We start from the raw sequence: 20908 nt of genomic DNA, 5'->3' as shown, positions 1-20908 counted from the left end.
GGCGACAAGAGTGAAACTCCATCTCAAAAAAAAAAAAAAGATACCTGCACTTACATGTTTATTGCAGCACTATTCATAAGAGCAAAGATACAGAATTCCACTCAGCCCTAAAAAATAATAAACTCAGGCATTAATATTTTGCAGTAACATGGCTGGAACTAGAGGCCACTATCTTAAGTGAAATAACTCAGAAAGCCAAATATCACATGCTTTCACTTATAAGTGGGAGCTAAATAAGTGTATACATGGACATAGAGAGTGAAATAATAGATTGTGGAGACTCAGAAGGATGGGAAGGTAAAGGTGGGGGAGGTGTATGAAGGTTAAAAAATTACCTATTGAGTACAGTGTTCACTATTTGGGTGATGGGTACACTAGAAGCCCAAACTTCGCTATTACATAACAAAACTGCACTTGTATCCCCTCAATCTTCAAAAACAAACAAACCCAAAGACTCAGGAACATTAGAATGATAAAGTGGATTTATCATGTTAAGACTTGCTTGCCCATCCACTGAATATTTCCCCCATGAGGGTCCAGAGAGCACTCAAAGTTTTGAGAAATATGATTTGTGAGAGAAGCCCTGGGCTAGGCTCTCTGAATTCCGTGGAGGAATCACTCCTTTCGATGAGATCAGATGGTGGTAGGGACCACGTGGTGACACATAAATTACTAAATACAAGGTAGGCATGGTTATTGTATTAGGCCGCAGAGCCAAAGCAGTAATAAGAATAGTAGCTGCAAAATGTACAGCATTGGCTAGTTGATTGTGGAGTTTCCACAACCAAAATAGATTGTAAACCTACTAAAATCTTGATGTATAATCAGAAAGTTTTAGGACTGGAAGACTGAAAGGATTAATGCTGTCATCATTAATTTAAAAAGACACAGGGAGGCAATTCTTAGGTCGACCACATTAAACTTTCTTACTGGGGCTGTGGAAAAGAAACATGGATCTTGGAGAATAACAGTGAATTACTGCAAACTTAATCAGGTGACAATTTTCATTGCAGCTGAAATTCTTTTTTTTAAATTTTGAGACAACATCTTGCTCTGTCATCTAGGCTGGAGTGCAATGGTGCGATCTCAGCTCACCGCAGCCTCCACCTCCGAGGTTCAAGCAATTATCCTGCCTCAACTTCCCAAGTAACTGGGATTACAGGCACCCGTCACAAAGCCCAGCTAATTTTTGTATTTTTAATGGAGACGGGGTTTCACCATCTTGGTCAGGCTGGTCTCAAACTCCTGACTCCAGGTGATCTACCCATGTCAGCCTCCCAAAGTGCTGGGATTACAGGCATGAGCCATTGTGCCTGGCCCTGCAGCTGCAATTCTAGATGTGGTTTCGTTGCTGGAGAAAATCAACACATACCCTGGCTTCTGCTGTTTAATAATTGCACTGGCAAAGGCTTTTATCTATAGCTGTCATTAAGGACCATCAAAAGTAGTTTGCTTTCTGTTGGTTAGTAACACACCTTGACTGTCTCAGGGCTATGCCGGTCAGGCTCTCTTGCAGAGTCTTCATTGTGTCTTTATTCCACAGAAAATCATGCTGGCCAGTTACATGGATGACATCATTGATATATTTGGCTGTGTCTCCACCCAAATCTCATCTTGAATTCCCACATGTTGTGGGAGCGACCTGGTGGAAGGTAATTGAACCATGGGGGCAGGTCTTTCCCATGGTGTTCTTATAATAGTAAATAAGTCTTGCAAGATCTGATGGTTTTATAAGAGGGAGTTTCCTTGCACAAGTTCTCTCTCTTTGCCTGCTGCCATCCATGTAAGACATGACTTGCTCTTCCTTGCCTTCCACCATGATTGTGAGGCCTCCCCAGCCATGTGGAACTGTAAGTCCATTAAACCTCTTTGTTTTGTAAATTGCCCAGTCTTAGGTATGCCTTTATGATGTTAATTGGACCTACTAAGAAAGAAGTTAACTACTCTAGACATGTTGGTGAGATACATTAGGACAGGTGGTGGGAAGCAAATCTGCCAAATAATCAGGTTTCTGCCATCTCAATGAAATGTCCAGGGTCCCATTGGTCTGGTGAGGGAGAAGAAAAGGAAAAATCAGTTAAGGGTGGTCCTTGAAGAAGCAGCCTGCCTGAAAAATCACAGCTACAGGCAAAAATAGAGCAGCCTGAGGAAAACTCAAAATGCATCTGCACAGATAAGCAGGCAGCACAGACGAGGTCCAACACCGAGGCCTTTTGTTTCTTGTGTGATTAGCAGGTTCCCAAGAAAAGTTTTCTCCCCTTCTCAGGCATATATACCATAGGCTCCAATGGGAACTCGCACAGGGAGGGGGGCACTTACCTAAAACAAACCAGCAGTTATACAAACAAGTGAAGCAGCACTTTGTGCTTGCCTAGAGTCATAGCCACAACTATATAGATAAGGAGGAGTTGTGCAGATAGCTTTTCAGATAAGAGAGGTTACTCAAACAGCTACACAGAGAAGAGGAGTTTCTTTTAAAAGCTTTTGAATTTGACTGTAAAAGCAGCAACCCACTTGGGCTCCCCTCTCTGCTGTGGAGAGCTTTCTTCTTTTGCTTATTAAACTTTTGCTCTAGCCTCACCCTTTGTGTCCATGTTCCTTAATTCTCTTGGTCATGAGACGACCAGCTCAGATAACACCTTAGACAAGACCAGCGACCCTGACCTGTGTCACTGGGCCATGTCAGTATGTCCTTTTTATTTTTATTTATTTATTTTTGAGACGGAGTCTCACTCTGTCACCCAGGCTGCAGTGCATTGTCATGATCCTGGCTCACTGCAACCTCTACCTCCCAGGTTCAAGTGATTCTCCTGTCTCAGTCTCCTGAGTAACTGGGATTATAGGTGCCACCACACCTGACTAATTTTTGTAATTTTAGTAGAGACAAGGTTTCACCATGTTGACCAGGCTGGTCTCTAACTTCTGACCTCAAGTGATCCACCTGCCTCAGCCTCCCAAAGTGCTGGGATTGCAGGCATGAGCCACTGTGCCTGGCCCAATATGTCCTTTTTAAAGTGAAAGAGAAGTTACTGCATCTGGCTTCTCTTAACCATGAAGGGGCATAATGCCACTTAGGCTTCTTTGGATTTGGGAGGCAACATTTACTTCATTGAGTGTGCTACTCTTACCCATTTACTGAGCAACCTGAAAAGCTGCTAGTTTTGGGTGGGACCCAGAACATAAAAAAGATCTGCAAGAAGTCTAGGCTTCCATGCAAATTGCTCTTTGGCTGAGATACATAACACAGCATATCTGTTGGTGCTTGAAGCAAGTTACCATTCATCATGAACTGGGTCTTTTCTGACAAACAAAGCCATAAGATTGTATGTGAACAGCCACATTACATCACCAATTGGAAATAGAAGAAACTAGGATTTGAGCAGGTCCTGAAGGTGTAAGTAAGTTTCAGGAGCAAGTGTCACAAATTCCTATGGTCCAGATTCCTGCAATAGTGCCTCCTCCCCTCTCAACATATATGCATGATTCCATGGAGTGTTCTCCATTCCCTTTTAATTGAAGAACCAATATGTGAACTTGGTTTATAGATGGTTTTATACGAAATGTTATCAATACCCCAAAGTAGACAACTGTAGCACTATAGTCCCACTCTGGATTGGCCCTGAAAGACAGTAGTAAAAGACAATCATCCCAGAAGGTGGAACTTTTAGCAGTTCTCCTTGATATTCATTATGTTTGGAAGGAAGTATGGCTGGAGATATGGCTCTACATTTACTTGTGGGTGTGGCTAATATTTCCATTGGATGACCAGGGATTTGGAAGGAATATAACTGGAAAATTGGTAACAAGATCTGAGAAAGAGATATATGGATAGATGTTTCTGAGTTTGCACAGCATGTGAAGATATTTGTATTCCAAATGGATGCTCATCAAAGAGCTGTTGCAGTGGAGGAGGATATGAATAATCATGGAAGGGAAAATGTTTTGTTGTCAGTGGCATAGACACTGTAGGCATGAACTTGCCTTCCTTGCCTGCAATGTATCCATGGACTTATAAAATGCTTTACTATAATAATATTCTACATAGTATTGCTTCTAACAAACTCAATTTGTAGCAAATGTAATATGGTGATGGACTTATACTCATTCACTGGTCTTATTACATGCTCCATCACTCTGGAACAATTGACCTAATAGAATAGGTGGAATGACCTTGTGAAGGCTCAGTTACAGTGCCAGTTGAGAGCAACACCTTGGACAGCTGCAATAATATCTTCTAGTATATGGTGTATACTCTAAATTCATGAGCAATATATGCTGCTACTTTAAATGAAAATAGCAGGAGAATCAAGGAGTATATATGGCAGTGCACTTCTTACTATTACTCCTAGTGATTCACTGGTTAAATTCCCAACCTAGCAGCTTTGGGCTTTGCTGGTCTAGGAATCTTAGTTTTAAGGAAGAAATCCTTTTATTAGGAGATATGGTAATGATTCTGCTACACTAGAAGTTGAGACTGGTCACTTTGGGGTCCTCAAGTCAGTCAATCAACAGGCAAATAAGAGGTTATTCCATTAACTTGGGTGACTGATCCTCATTATTAAGGAAAACTTGGGGTATACAACTTACTGGGGTTACAAAGGAGTATGTCTGGAATGCATGAAATCCTTTGACACTTCTTAGGACTCCTGTTCTTGCCAAATTCCTCTTTTAATTTCTATACTTCTGGATTTGGTTTGTAGTTAGCTCTGTAACAAAGAGCTGTAGCTTCCACTGAAGGACACCCACATCATTGAGGTTGGGAGTTTGAAAGTAACAAGAGACCAATGGGGTCTTTGTGTCCTCATGGGTTCCACTATCCCCACAGGTTCTGATGTGTTTTTGCTCCTGTTTTATGTGCTGCTTCCCTTTTTGACTGTGTCCTCTAATGACTGCAGGCTGTAAAGGAAACATTTCTCCCACAATTGCATAATGTCAATTGCTTATAATAAATCTCTTATTATATATGTATATATCCTAGGAGTTCTGCTTCTCTGGTTGAGCCTTAATATAAGTGCTTACATTTCTGACTTGTTCTAACTTTTCTTTACTGTCTCTTCCCTCCTAGCCTAGTCCTCATTTGTTCATGTTCTCTCTAGGGTTTGAGCATTCAGCCTCTTCTCTTCTTACACTTTCCATTTTACACATTCTTTACAGACATGTTCATGAATTTCCATTGTATTAACTCTCACTTATATGCTATTTATGTTTAAATTGTACCCCCAGCCTAAACTTCTCTCATGAGCTCGAGTGATGTTTCTGCCTGCCTTCAGAGTATCTCTAATTGAGGATATTCCACAGCTATCCTAGACTCAATATTTCCAAAAATGATGTTATATTCCTTGGTACGTAGCACCACTATATATCTATAACCTAAGTCATATACAAATGTCTATTGCAGGGCTTATCAAAAACCTTTGTAATATTTCTGTACCTTCCCACTAGATGAAAAGTGTTGAAGGAAGACACCAGTGAGTTAATCTCCTTATCCTGAGCACTCAGCATCATGAACAGTATATAGTAGGCACTCAACGTAAGTTTAATAAGTGAATAAGATAAGTGAAAAATGACTGAATGAATGGATGGTTTTTTTTAAAAAAGATAAAAATTTCAGAGAAATAGTAAGTGGCAACATAGAAGAAGAATAGAACATAGGTAATCTAAAAAGGCTATAAATTGAAGACCTAGGTCTTTGGTATAATATTCCAAAATTCATAGACACAGTTTTCTTAAAATACTATTTAACCAGAAGGTTTCAGTGAAAAGAAGTACCACTACTTAAAATTGCTAGAGTCTCTATGCTTTTTAGTATTCATTGAATTTTGTACATTAAGTGCTTCAGGTATTTAATTTAAACTCATGACAATGTGTGAAGCTTTGAGATTTATGATGGTGAAAGTAAACTTTCACAGACCAAAAAATGTTTTCATTTTTCTAATAGAAATTTTATAATTAAATATAGTTTATGCTAAATAACCATAATACTAGTGGAAGAACATATTTGTTTTTAGATTAAGGAGAGCTGTAGAATCCTTATTAACAAGTGAAGGTATAATTTTTATTTGTGTTATCAGTAAAACAACCAGTTGTCAATTTATCTACTAGAAAAATAATTAAGTGCTTAAATGCAAACATAATAAAAAATATAGATTCTGTCTTCAATTTGCATTAATATAATTATACTCCATGGCTCACTTATCAAATTACTTCTCTCTACAGAAACTATTTCTTTACTGTCACACACTGATAACAACACATAATTACCATACCATGTAGAATTTTCTAGGCCTGAAACATCAGGAAAAGTATGCAAGACAAATACTTTACCTCGGGTGCCACTGATATACTGCATAGGATTTTTAGAGCTATTTGCCATGTCTTACATTTAATTTGGACAACTAACATTTATATATTTTTTGTATTTTAAAATTATTCACAAAATTAAATCAAACACAAGAAGAAGAAATCCAGAGGGCACAAGTCCAAGTCTCAGAGGAGATGGGGCAAAGATATCCCCAATTTATGTCCTGCAGTTGTTTTATTCTGTGCTTAGATATAAAATGTTTTATGAGTCTTCGCTGCCTAATGGATACAGCCCCAAATCTATTTTTTTTTTTTTTTTTTGAGACCGAGTCTTGCTCTGTTGCTCAGGCTAGAGTGCAGTAGCACGATCTTGGCTCACTGCAACCTCTGCCTCCCAAGTTCAAGCGACTCTCCTGCCTCAGCCTCCTGAATAGCTGGGACTACAGTCACATGCCACCATGCCTGGCTAATTTTTGTATTTTCAGTAGAGACGGGGATTCACTATGTTGGCCAGGCTGGTCTCAAACTCCTGACCTCCAGTGATCCGCCCGCCTCAGCCTCCCAAAGTGCTGGGATTACAGGCGTGAGCCACTGTGCCTGGTTTCAGTTTCATTTCTTACAACTACTTCCTATGCAATCCACACCCCCATCGCATTGCACTCATCTCAATTTCTTCCACACACTATGCACTTATATTATGAACTTGCATTTCTCTGCCTTGTTCAGACTATTTCATCGGTATGAAATGCAATTCTTCTTTTTTGGCCTGATCATTCTGCACAACCCAGACAAGGTCACAGTCTTCATTAAACTCTTCACAGGTCCCACAGTCTTACTTCTTTCTGTATTATCAATTTTTGTTGTTGTTGTTGTTGTTGTTTTGAGACAAAGTCTTCATCTGTTGCCCAGGCTGGAGTGCAGTGGTGTGATCTTGGCTCACTGCAACCTCTCCCTCCCAGGTTCAAGTTATTCTTCTGCCTCAGCCTCCTGAGTAGCCGGGACGACAGGCATGCACCACCATGCTTGGCTAATTTTTGTATTTTTAGTAGAGATGGGGTTTCATTATGTTGGCCAGACTGGTCTTGAACCCTTGACCTCAGGTGATCCACCCACTTTGGCCTCCCTAAGTGCTGGAATTACAGTCAGGAGCCATGGCACCCGGCCTCTGTATTATCAGTATTTTTATTTTTGTTTTCTTCATTACTCAAATCAAATCACTTTGGTTAAGCCTGGTGTCAAAAGAGAGAGAAAATATAATCTTTTACCAGTAAAAACATTAAATATTTGCAAGCAAAAGAAAATCTACCACAGTCTGTCCTTCTGATTACAATCATTCAGATCTTTTTCCTCCTTCAAAATACACTCACCAAGGTGGAGATAACTTAAAAGCCCTGTACTGTCATTATTTCCTGATGAAAGTCAACAATCTATGAATAATGCTATAGTCTTTATGTTTGTTCTCGATATATCTCCTCTTGATCTGGAGATCTATGAAGAACAAAAACAAGTTATTTGCCCACAACACCCAAAATACAATGGTGAAACAGGAACTGGATGACTACAATGAATGATACTACTCAGAAAGTGAAGAATGGTCCTGAAATTTCACTGTCTTGAAGTTGCTGCTAACTTAAAGTGGGGAATAGTCCTTGGTTAGGCCCTGATTTTGCCATTTTGGGATTAGTTCTAGTCGAATTTTCTCTGTGGCTCTTGCCTCACACTCTGGGAAGTCTTGTCTTAAAGCAGTCTAAGAAAGCCATTAGAGAATAGACCCTCTTTGGAAAATGAGTACGTCTCTCTACCAGCTTCCTACCTGCAAAAGATGGAGGAGCCCAAGTGTCTTTTCACATTTCAAACCATGACAGTTTCTTTAATCCAATGCTGATAATTCTTTTCACAGTACTTACTCTACTTTTATTTGATTTCAGTCAACTCCATGTACTAATGCCACAGCCACGATTCTTTTCGAGACATACCTCTGTCTTTCTTTAGACTTAATGTCAGTAACCTTAATCCCATCATGCTTTGGTTGGAGAGTTACATCCTTACCTGTTTATCCAGACTTTAAAATTGTTCAGCTGAAAGGATTTACTGAAGGCATCTTAATTTACTGAAATGTTTTAACAAAGGTATGATGGCCACATTCTTGATTGGGCCATTGTCTTCCTATCAATTCACCTTTGTAGCCCAAATGCCTTCCCATCTTTATTTTAGACAGCTAGATATGAGAATCAATCAGATCTTCCAACTCTGCATGTCTCTAAATTTCTGAATATTTTACTCCCTGTTATTACAGTTTGCAAACTGACCAATCATTGTGAGTCCAAATCTTTACTGTACTACCTTGTCAACTGTAGCCAATAGTAACTGATACATGCTAACATACTCTTTGCCTGCTGTTTCACTGAAAGCTACCAGCTCACTGGGAACATTAACTGCCTTCCAATTAATTAAAATAAGTGTTTCACTAAATGTTGCAATACTGCATTATATATAGATAGCCTTCCTTCTAGTCCCTGGTAACAGTTACTTTGTCACCTATTGCCAGGACCTAAATCCTATGCCACATATTTTAGGATTTTTTTGTTTTGTTTTGTTTTTGAGACCGAGTCTCACTCTATCACTCAGGTGTGATCTCGGCTCACTGCAACCTCTGCCTCCTGGCTTCAAGCAATTCTCCTGCCTCAGCTTCCCAAGTAGCTGGGATTACAGGCATGTACCACCATGCCCAGCTAATTTTTGTATTTTTAGTAGAAACGGGGTTTCACCATGTTGGACAGGCTGGCTTGGCCTCCCAAAGTGCTGGGATTACAGGTGTGAGCCATCGTGCCTGGCTCATATTTTAGGATTTTTATCATGATAACATGTTACCACACTTTCAGTGTCAAATTATTTATTCGTCAGGGTAGGCTAGGTTATGCCACATTAACAAACTACTCCCAAATCCAGTCACTTGCAACAATAGGGGCTTCTTTTTTTTTTTTTTTTTTTTTTGTTGAGACGGAGTCTCGCTCTGTCGCCCAGGCTGGAGTGCAGTGGCGCGATCTCAGCTCACTGCAAGCTCCGCCTCCCAGGTTTACGCCATTCTCCTGCCTCAGCCTCCCGGAGTAGCTGGGACTACAGGCGCCCGCCACCTCGCCCGGCTAGTTTTTTTTTTTTTTTAGTAGAGACGGGGTTTCACCGTGTTAGCCAGGATGGTCTCGATCTCCTGACCTCGTGATCCGCCCGTCTCGGCCTCCCAAAGTGCTGGGATTACAGGCTTGAGCCACCGCGCCCGGCTTTTTTTTTTTTTTTTTTTTAAAGACAGAGTTTCACTCTTGTCACCCACGCTGGAGTGCAATGGCACAATCTCGGTTCACTGCAACCTCCACCTCCCCAGTTCAAGAGATTCTCCTGCCTCAGCCTCCCGAAGTAGCTGGGATTATAGGCGGCCGCCACCATGCCCAGCTAATTTTTTTGTATTTTCAGTTGAGACGGAGTTTCACCACATTGGCCAGGCTGGTCTTGAACTCCTAAACTCAGGTGATCCACCTGCCTCAGCCTCCCAAAGTGCTGGGATTACAGGAGTGAGCCACCAGGCCTGGCCTATTTCTCATTCTTAATACCTGTACACTGCAGGTCAGTAGTGGCTCTGTTCCAAGTAGTTCTTACCCTCACACCTAAGCTGATAGAGCAGGCTCTATCTAGAATATCGCTAGTCTTGTGGCAGAGGGAAAAGTGAGAACATGGCACATGTTGGCTCTTAAAGCTTCTGCTTGTGCATGGCATGTGCTACTTCTCACTTCTCATTTGCTAATAAGGCAAGTCTTCTTATTAAGCTTGACCCTAATGAGGCAAGTGATATCTTCTTCTAGGTAGAGGCTGAAGGTATCTGCATACAATTTAATCTACAACACATACCAATTCCACTTCTGCAGCTCAGGAATTTTGCACTGTTTCTTCTACCATGGCTTCTTTTTCTAGACTGTCACCTCTACCTATCCCTACTTAAAATATAGGTGACATACTCTTTCCACTAACTTTAATGTGCAAAATTGAAACTTCCACAATTTGACATTTTGGTTAATATTTAATGAAATTTATATTTGTAACCTTGCTTTGTTAACATCTCTAAAGGTATCACTTAGTCTGGGTGCGGTGGCTCACACCTGTAATCCCAGCACTTTGGGAGGCCGAGGGGGTGGATCAGGAGGTCAGGAGATCGAGACCATCCTGGCTAACACAGTGAAACCCCCTCTCTACTAAAAATATAAAAAATTACCCGGGTGTGGTGGCATGTGCCTGTAGTCCCAGCTACTTGGGAGGCTGAGGCAGGAGAATTGCTTGAACCTGGGAGGCGGAGGTTGCAGTGAGCCGAGATTGCACCACTGCACTCCAGCTTGGGTGACAGAGCGAGACTCCATCTCAAAAAAATAAATAAACAAAAATAAATAAAGGCATCACTTAGCTATCTATATTATTGTTGTCTCTAGAAGCTAGGTCAATGACAAAAAATGTAAGTCACTGGATTTTACCTTCTTACTAATAATGGCATTTCTACATACCTACTTATCAACTATTATTATTCAAAATAAAATATTGAAAGAAGAGGTCTCCCTTCTTCTAATTTATTTGCTGAAAGCCTATCTACACTAACTAAGGTTTCTTTGTTCACTTCTAAGTATTTTCCATGTTTTTGTGCTGATCTTTTAACACAGCCATGCTCCTTACTATAGCCTATAAGGTCCTTGTCAGAGATTTAGACATAGACCTTACAGACTCCACTCTTTGCTCTCATTTTCCTCCTCTTCTCCTTAGTTATGGATCAACCACACTGATACTTTTTTAAGCACTCTTTTTCTTCTTTTTTTAAGTCTCAAAACCATTTCTCTTGCCAATTTAGTGTTCTTCCCAGATCTTTACCAGGTTACTTCCTTCCTTGCATTTAGGTTTCAACTCATATATCCTCAGACAGATCTTCCCTGTCCTGTCTACCTAAAGTAACCTTCTCTCATCCACCTCTTCCATGTCATTGTCTGTCTCATAGATTACTATTTTATTGGCTTGTCACGATCTAAAAATTATCTCATTTGTTTATTGTTTGTCTTCCTCAATTAGTATGTAAGCTCCATGAGGGCAGAGTAATTTTCTTGTTCACTGCTATAACTCTAGTGACTAGAACAGTGCCTAGTGAAGAGTACGTACTTAAGAAAGATTTGCTGAATGAATGAAAAAAGACCAGTCTTGATAAGCTTCATGACATACCACCTTAACAGTTACCATCTATTTTTTTTTCCTACCTACTGGCCCTACCTCCTCTTCTAAGCATTGCATGTTGGAATTCCTCAGCTCCGTGTCCTCTGTCAAAATTCTCACTCAACCTTCTCTCCCTAAGTAATCTCGTTCAGTCACATGGGTTCATTTCTTATCAATAAACTGAGTCCTAAATTTATACTTCTAGTGTAGGTCTCTTCAGCTCCACAGAAATCCACTTGAATTTTACACAGGCACTTACTTATACATCATTCTCTATGGCTTCTTATTTCAATAACTGGCAACAACCACAGAGCTGCTCAAAACTGAACCTCTGAAATTATTCTTAACTTCTCTCTCATTCCCTGATAGTCAGCCACCAAGTCCTGTTAGTGCCACCTTCTAAACATCTCTGGAATCTTTTTATCTCATCATTACATTCTCTACAATAGTTCAAGCTACCATTATCTCTCACACAGACTATGGAATATTGCAATGGCCCCTTGATAGGTCCCTCCCCTTTCACGATTATCCCTTCTAATCAATTCTTAACAAAGCAATCATTTAAAAGCACAACCTTCCCAAGCTCGCAACATAAAACCCATGATGTGTAAGCGGTTATTGACCCAGCAGATCTGATCCCCACCTTGCTCTCCCTTTTACTTTCCAACCACACCAGACCTCATAGAGCTCCTCGGGTTTTCACTAGCTTCAGACCTTCACGTGTTATTATCTCCGCCCTGTACACCTGCATCCTCCGTTTTCCCCTGGTTAATGTCTACTCTTCCTTCAGAGTTAGTGTAACTTCCGGTGGAGCCTTCGTCTACGATTTCTGGTCCCAGTTATTAATATTTGCTTTATCATTTCATTAATGCTTTAAGCTACGTATGAGATTGGAGAGGGTTCAGAGTGTACGTTTTATCCCAAGCCCCCTCCCCCACCGCGCCCCGCAAAGCCTGTCCTATGGAAGACGTTCGGGTACAAAAAAAACGAAGAAAACAACAACAAAAAAAACCCACAAATGAACACTGGATTGGGATAGTGGGAAAGATTATCTGTAGGTACACGGCCATTGAAAACACATTTTAAGGATGCAATTTGGGACCAGGGAGGGGGGATAGTGGCGTGTTGGAAAGGTCTTTGTGGCGACGAACTTTCAACCGAGGGCCAGGATCTCAGGGTTTAGAAACACACTGCCAGGACTATTATCATCTTTAAGTCATTTACTAGTTTTTAACTTCTGATTGTGACAGCCTAAGACAGGAAGCAGCTGCAGTCTTCTCAAACCGCAGCCGCTGACCTTAGCGGCAAGAGACCCGGCCTAACCTCCAGGCGCCCGGCGCTCGGCTCCCAGAGGCGCCGCACAGCTCCCTCAGCGGCAGTCAAGGCCGGCCAGCGCGCGCCCGGCACGCGCCCCCCAAGGGCCTCGGCGCGCGGACCCGGCTCTCAGGCGCCGCGGGAGAGGCCCCCCCGACTCACGGAGCGCGCGGCCCGTGCGCCCCGGCGCGACCGCATTCCTCAGTACGTGGCACCCTTGGAAAGTGCCTGTCTGGTCAATCGAAGAGTCCTCGTTTCGCCAAAAAAATTTCCCCTCAGAAATATGCATAGCACGGCAGTGAAGGGGTTTTCATTATGAAGTGGAATGATGATGGTCGATCAGGTCAGGAGGAACATGTGAGGAGTTGGATCTAAGCAGGCATTGTTGAGGACAGTCGCATTCGGGCCCTCCTGCCGCAAGCTGCCCTCCTAGCCAAGGGTCCTTCAGGTAGGAGGTACTGAGTGACTTTGAAAGTCCGCACTGTCTCATTGCAGATACTACTTAGCTCAGGGCCTGGTGGCTAGACAGGTTCTCTCCTTTTCAGTCGGAGGCCTCTGCCGCAAACATGCTCCGCCAGATCCTCGGTCAGGCCAAGAAGCATCCGAGCGTAAGTTTTTGACCTCTCTCCTAATGTTTTTCCTTGTCCTTCTTGCGTCAGGGTGCGCCTCTTTCTGTTCCCTGGGAGTATCTGTCCGTCAGACAAGACCCTACCTCTCTTAATGGTTGTCTTCTTAGTTGCCCCAGGCCTCTGTGACCCTCTACGTCACGCATTGTGGGGTTTTGTCTGGCGGGCGGAAGGTGACGGACACTGCTAGAAAAAAAAAACATAGTGAATTCATTGAAACAGTCTGGTGGCCGCACTGTTTTGCAGGTTGTGCGGTCCAGTAGGGATAGATGTGCGCTGTGTGGGTCAGAGACTAGCATAGGTCAGGTTCCCTATGTGTTATACCATCTCTGGAGGATCTTGTATTCACCGCATTGCACCACCAGGCCTTTTGGTAAATAAGAGGGGTCCGTGATCTGAATCCTCACTTTGTCTGGACGTCGTTGCGTTTGGGAAAATTTCGTAGTGCGGAATTTAATCGCAGTTAAGTTCTTTCGCATCTCATTTTCTCTCAGCACATCAACGTGCTGTAGAGCTAACTCTATGCCATCTTTAATCTGTCTTAAATCCAGTTACCTGAATACGCAGCAAGCATTGGCAGCATTACGTTTTCAGAGATAATGCTTAAAGTCAGTATTTGTAATAGATATGTTTACTTATTCAGACTCTATTTTTCATACATCTTTATGGAGGCACCCTTAAATAATTTGCAAAGAATTTGTTTTTCAAGCCCCAGGATAAAGGAAGCAGAAAAATTAATGGGAATGACATGTAAATATTAGAGAGGTGAAGAAGACTCGATACATTTTCTTGGAAATTTAAAAATGTACCTGTAATTTGCTCCACATTAAAAAGTAAGACACTTAAACCAGAGTCATCTTAACATCCTTTCCAAGTTCCATTTATTTCTTCAGAATATAGTTATAAGAAATCTTACCTCAATGTAAGATCTATTTTATTTAAATTTTAAGACGAAACAGCACATTAACAGTTTGAGACTTGGAAATCAATGTGCAGAAACTACTGTAATCTCTCGTTGGTCAGTGTCTTAAGTATTTGAAGATGGTTATTCTATTTTGTGTTTGGTTTTAGTTGATCCCCCTCTTTGTATTTCTTGGAACTGGAGCTACTGGAGCAACACTGTATCTCTTGCGTCTGGCATTGTTCAATCCAGATGTTTGGTAAGTACTTAAAAATATTTAAAATTTTGATAGCTTGTCAAGGCAGTTTGGGAGCCACAGTCTTTGTAGGTCGATAACATCAAGGTAGTAGAAAGAATCTTCCATTTACAGTCATACAGTAAGTTCAGATCTCACATCGGCTATTTTCATTTACTTTTTCTGGTACATGAAATTATCTAATTTTTCTGAGTCTCGTTTTCTCTTTGGTAAAGTAGAACTGCTAATACCAAATCTTGTAATGTTTTGAGGATTGACATAATAATAATTGTTTTTATAAAATAATCATGGTTCTTGGCACATGTAAATGTTTTTTGCCTGCACTTGCACATTTGCAGGTGAAAAACAATAGACAGTAAAAAGATTGATTCATCATTATTCTATGCACTTTTCTATATATCACTTTATTAATGAAACGGAAAGCTTTTGTGAAAGCCGGGTAAAAAGTATCTTGTGATAGGGATTCTGTGTTCTACATTTTTTCTAATTGATTACATGAGATTGCTTATTATAGATCCTCTACCTGTTTCAGCTCCATAATGAAGTAACACCGTACTTCATCTAATAGAAAATAAGAGTGATCTATTCAAAAATGTATTCTTAAGTACAAAACACTATTTTAAATAGTGCTTTATTATTGTAACAGTCATAATGTTTTATTTCTTTTAGTTGGGACAGAAATAACCCAGAGCCCTGGAACAAACTGGGTCCCAATGATCAATACAAGGTAAACTACAAAATTGTTTTAAAGTTGTTAGAAACTGTGTTGTAATAAGTTTTGTCATGGGGTGGGTTTTCTTGAAACTGGATATATGAGTAAAATTCCATTATATTGAACTTTGAAGCACTGTTAGGTAGTTATGTGAAGTGAAATGTATATTTTTTTTTCAAGTGGGCAGATCACTTGAGATCAGGAGCTCGAAATCAGCCTGGCCAATATGGTGAAACCCCATCTCTACTAAAAACACAAAAATTAGCTGGGCATGGTAGTAGATGCCTGTAATCCCAGCTACTCGGGAGGCTGAGGCAGGAGAATTGCTTGAACCTGGGAGGTGGAGGTTGCAGTGAGCCAAGATCACGCCCCTGCACTCCAGCCTGGGCAACAGAACGAGACTTTGTCTTAAAAAAAAAAAAAAAAAAACCAAAAACCAAGGGCAGCTTCATTAAGATACCATACCATTCACATACCATACAGTTTATGTGTTTAAAGTTTATAACTCACTCAATACACTTTCCATAATATCAAGCCACTTCATCAAAAGAGAGTAACTGGCCGTTTGATTTATCACTGTGAAGAACAGGGTCCCCGATCAGTGTGTGTCTAGCACTCCTTGACAGGTATACATCTATGATGGATTATCATTACTCGTAGCAACGTTTTTCTTTGTTGTTGGAGACAGTCTCACTCTGTCACCCAGGCTGGAGTGCAGTGGCGTTATCTTGGCTCACTGCAGCCTCTGCCTCCTAGGCTCAAGCGATTCTTGTGCCTTTCTCTCCTGAATAGCTAGGACTACTGGCATACACCACCACACCCAGTTGATTTTTTGTATTTTTAGTAGAGATGGGGTTTTGCCATGTTGGCCAGGCTGGTCTTAAACTCGTGGCCTTAAGTTGATTCGCCTGTCTCAACCTCCCAGTACTGGAATTACAGGCATGAGCCACTGTGCCCGCAGCCTGATAGCAATTTTTAAGATCACCCTTTGTGGATTTCAAGTTTTCCACTTAACCTGATTATAATTTGGCTTCTAAATCCTTAAATAGATCTCGTTACAAGAAGAAAATAAAAATGCAGTGGCTTAAGCTGAAACAGCTATCTCATCTGTGTGTGACATTTTGCCTCAAAAAAGATCAAATGGGCATCCTGATTTATTTTTCTGTCTTACACATTTGTTTAAAGTAAGTCTATTCCAGAAAAAATAATTCCACATACAAGAAACTTTTAAAAAGTAAACAAACAAAAAAAGTAGCAGGCTTTGGTTCTTCCACCAAAGAGCGTATTGAAATCTATGGGTATGTGTAGTTCAAAAGGTGTAACAGATGATTCTGATAATGCAGCTAGTTTACTAATGTTCTGAAGTATCGCAACACATGCCAAGATGAGTCCTTGGGAACCAAAAATGAAATGTTGCTGCAACAAAAACCTAATGTGTGTGGCATAGCTTGGGCTGTTAATAGCTATGACACTGATATCAGAGTCTGGAAAGATGAAGAGTATCATGTTATGTAATGATAGAAATGAAAAGGAACCAAATCCAGAAACTTGAGAACCTGGAGTAAATGAAACTTACCTAATACTTTTTCTAAACCCATTCAGGTAGACTAGATTATCATCTCCATCATTCATAATCTCTCACCTAAGAGAATTTGTTTTTCTGGCCCACTGACATCAGATTTGATTTGTGACTTGTGGGAAATTATGAGTTGGAGGAAATGATACCTGCCACTCTTGAACCATTATGTGATTCCTCTGTTCTTTTGCATCTCTCATGAGACCAAAATTGACAAGTAAGGGCTACTCATTCGCCTTAGAATTGGAATGAAAAAAATATGAAGCAATCAACATACTAAGGGCATATAATGTGAGTGAAAAGTGAACTTTCATTGTTGTAAGCCACTAAGATTTGAGTGTGTTAATTTGGGCTGCCATGACAAGCTACCATAGACCTGGTGGCTTAAACAACAAATTTATTCCTCAGTCTGGAGACTGGGAAGTCCAGATCAAGGTACCAAACAATTCTGCTCCTGATGAGGGCCCAACCCAGTTGTGTCCTCACAAGATGGAAGGAGAGAAATGAGCCCTCCTATAAAGGCACTAGTCATGAGTGTTCCACCCTCATGACCTAATTACCTCTCAAAGGCCCAGCCTCCAGATACCATCACATTGGCATTTGGGGTTGCAACATGAATTTTGGGAGGACGTAAACATTCAGTCCAAAGCAGAGAATTATTTGTTGCCATGCCATAATCTAGCAAAAGCTATGAATAAAACAGCAAGAGACAGGACCAAAATAAGATTTGAGCATTAAAGGCCCAGCAATACTTCTCAACTGAATAACAGATGAAGCTCCCCAAAGCTAAGATCAGAATATGTTGTGCCTTCCCAACTGTTGTTTCAGAGACTCTCAAGGTAGCCAGCATTAAACAGAAAAAGAATAGAGGCAGGGAAGTTGAAAGCAGGTTTTAAAATTCTAGAGAGAATTTTGGATTTGAAGCGAGTAAATCAGAAGCCTGCTTAGTTTTAAGAAAATTGGCAAAAATACCATCATGTTTGCGCTTTTGACTCTGCATGGTTGTAGGGCCTTGATCTTGCAAGTTGTAGAACTTGATCTAAATTACCTCTTTTATATATTAAGAATGAGAAGGGTTATTGTGATAATTAACTAAGATATACATAAAGCATTTAGCCCAGTGCCTGGGCAGGAGCCCAACAAATGTTTATTTTCCTTTCCTTAATATATACCTGCAACCCCTTCTGTTATTTCTAATGTTTTGTTAGTATGTTAGAGGATAGCACAAATAGTTTTTTTTAATCTTATTATCTAGATTAATTGTTTCTTAAAGGAACACTGTCAGAACAAAGAATACTGCTTTATGGATTATTTATAATTTTCTGTCCGTAAAAGCCTGTATCTGTCTGTATCTCAAGGACAACTTGGTAATAAGCTTTACAACCTGAGGATTTTTTTTTCATCAGTAAAATAAATAAGAGTTTTTCAGAAATAAATAAGTTCGGGTATATTTGAAGAAATAAAAGGGATTTGAAGAAAGAATGAATACAGATTTGTGAACTTCATGCTTAAAAACCCTGAAGAAAATGTTTATAATTCTGAAATTGTGGTTCTTTGGACGATAAATATCATAGTCTTCAAGGAATTATAGCACAACCTCTTTAGCATTCTTTGGCGCAAGAATGAGTAAACCCAAGATTTTAGCCTTATTTGGGCTTGTGTACTAGTATTAATGTGTCGTTATTAGAAACTCTGGACCAGTTTCAAATATGTCATTTTATTTTAAGTTACTGAGAGAGGGAGTTTTTTTGTTTTTTTTTTAAGCAATCACAGTAAGATTTATTTCTAAAATTAATTTTAATTATAAAGAAATGTTGGAAATGTTAAATAGCAAAAATACCATATTATTTAAAAGCCATTACCAGAGGTGAAGTGTCAGTTTGATATTGAATATAGCCTGGGTTAGGAAATTAGTGAGAGAGAGAAAATATCTCAAAAGTTATGTAAACCACAAAACAAAGCAGTAGCTTATATTACTAGCCTCTTTTTGTTGCAGGATCTCTCCCTGTAAATTACAGCAGTTCATTCAGCAAGTAGGGAAGATAATTTCTTGTTAATCCTCTATTCTGTTGGCAATTCTTCCATGTACTTAGTAGAGTTAAGGCAAAAACTTACCGAACTGGAAGTGTGTATCAGAAGGAATTCTTAATTATTCACTTTGTGTTTTTTTTTTTTTTTTTTTTTTTGAGGCGGAGTCTCGCTCTGTCGCCCGGACTGGAGTGCAGTGGCCGGATCTCAGCTCACTGCAAGCTCTGCCTCCCGGGTTTACGCCATTCTCCTCCCTCAGCCTCCCGAGTAGCTGGGACTACAGGCGCCCGCCACCTCGCCCGGCTAGTTTTTTTTTTTTTTTGTATTTTTTTAGTAGAGACGGGGTTTCACCGTGTTAGCCAGGATGGTCTCGATCTCCTGACCTCGTGATCCGCCCGTCTCGGCCTCCCAAAGTGCTGGGATTACAGGCTTGAGCCACCGCGCCTGGCCTATTCACTTTGAAATAGAAGAATTTTCCTTACAGGTTCCAAGTAGTAGACTGTACTGACACTGCTCTTCTGAAATAAATTGAATATTTTTACCTTGCCAAAACTATCATTGAAGGCTGGAATTTTAGGTATAGTATTTTTCTGTGAATGACTTTTATTTTGTTATTCTTTTAAAAATTCATGTCTGTAATTGTTACTGTAGAAAACCAAATACAAAGAATTCTAAAACCTTTGTACCATCTCTGTGTATTTGAGATTACTTAAAATATCTTTTTTTCTGTTCCAAGTTCTACTCAGTGAATGTGGATTACAGCAAACTGAAGAAGGAACGTCCAGATTTCTAAATGAAATGTTTCACTATAACGCTGCTTTAGAATGAAGGTCTTCCAGAAGCCACATCCGCACAATTTTCCACTTAACCAGGAAGTATTTCTCCTCTAAATGCATGAAATCATGTTGGAGATCCTATTGTAATCTCTATTGGAGATTACACTGATTAATAAATAACTGAAACTTGATATGTGTCACTTTTTTATGCTGAAAGTACACTCTGAACTTTAGAGTATAGGAAATTAGCTATTAGAATTTAAAGAATTTCTGAATTTCTATAGTTTGAAAATATGACTTTAAGCTAGTTTAATAAAACACTTCCATTTTGTGTATAGACCGTTGGTAACTCACTAGAGCATACATAACAACTAGAACTGGAAATTACACAAAAGTAAACTGGGAAGGATACTCAAGCATCTGACATTGGCAAAATAGAAAGCTTTGAGTTTCTCTTCCTGGCAGTTGTTGAAGTGTGTGCAGTTTTTAACAATGGTTTTTACTTGGCATTCTCTTTGTTGTGATTTTCAAGGTTATAAGTGACTTTGGTCCTAGGATTGAAGTTGGAATCTGATTTTATCACTGCTAACCATAGTGCTGGTAGTCAAGAGATCTTGAGAATTTCTGCTGCTGAGTCTTGGTGCAGGTTCTCTTTTCTTTTTTCTTTTTTTTTTTTTTTTTTTTTTGAGATAGTCTCTGTCACCCAGGCTGGAATGTAGTGGTACAAACACGGATCACTGCAGCCTCGACCTCCCGATCTTAAGTGATCCTCCTGCCTCAGCCCCTAAGTAGCCGGGACTACAGGTATGTGCCACCCTGGCCAGCTAATTTTTGTATTTTTTTTAGAGACAGGGTTTTGCCATGTTGCCCAGGCTGGTCTTGAACTCCTGAGCTCAAGCGATCCACTCTCCTCAGCCTCCCAGAGTGCTGGGATTACAGGTGTGAGCCCCTGCGCTCAGCCATAGTGCAGGTTTTCAAAGGCCAGGAAGTATATTCATAATTTTAAGGTGGGGAATATAGCAAGTTTTCACATAGGTGTGTGTAAGTCATCACATCATAGAAACTTGAGGAATTTACTGACATTAATTTTGGATGTTAATATATAAGTATACAATTAAATGTTTACAGGGTAGTAGGAGCACATTTTAAATGTCAGGAACTGAGCTAAGTATTTGAATTACATG

General features: G+C 40.2%; 1 protein-coding gene across 1 annotated transcript; it reads left to right on the top strand.

The window, feature by feature from the left end:
• Positions 1-12782: 12782 nt before the first annotated feature.
• Positions 12783-19915, top strand: NDUFA4 (NDUFA4 mitochondrial complex associated). The gene is made up of 4 exons (XM_033192352.1): positions 12783-13457; positions 14547-14635; positions 15302-15359; positions 19685-19915. Exons 1-4 carry the CDS (start codon positions 13416-13418, stop codon positions 19739-19741), a joined length of 246 nt encoding a protein of 81 aa, XP_033048243.1. The 5' UTR covers positions 12783-13415; the 3' UTR covers positions 19742-19915.
• Positions 19916-20908: the final 993 nt, after the last annotated feature.

The sequence above is a fragment of the Trachypithecus francoisi genome, unplaced genomic scaffold, assembly GCF_009764315.1.
Source record: "Trachypithecus francoisi isolate TF-2019V2 unplaced genomic scaffold, Tfra_2.0 Lachesis_group4, whole genome shotgun sequence".
In the NCBI taxonomy this organism is placed as follows: Eukaryota; Metazoa; Chordata; class Mammalia; order Primates; family Cercopithecidae; genus Trachypithecus; species Trachypithecus francoisi.
Note: the sequence above shows the minus strand (reverse complement) of the source record. Positions and strands in the feature narration are given on the sequence as shown.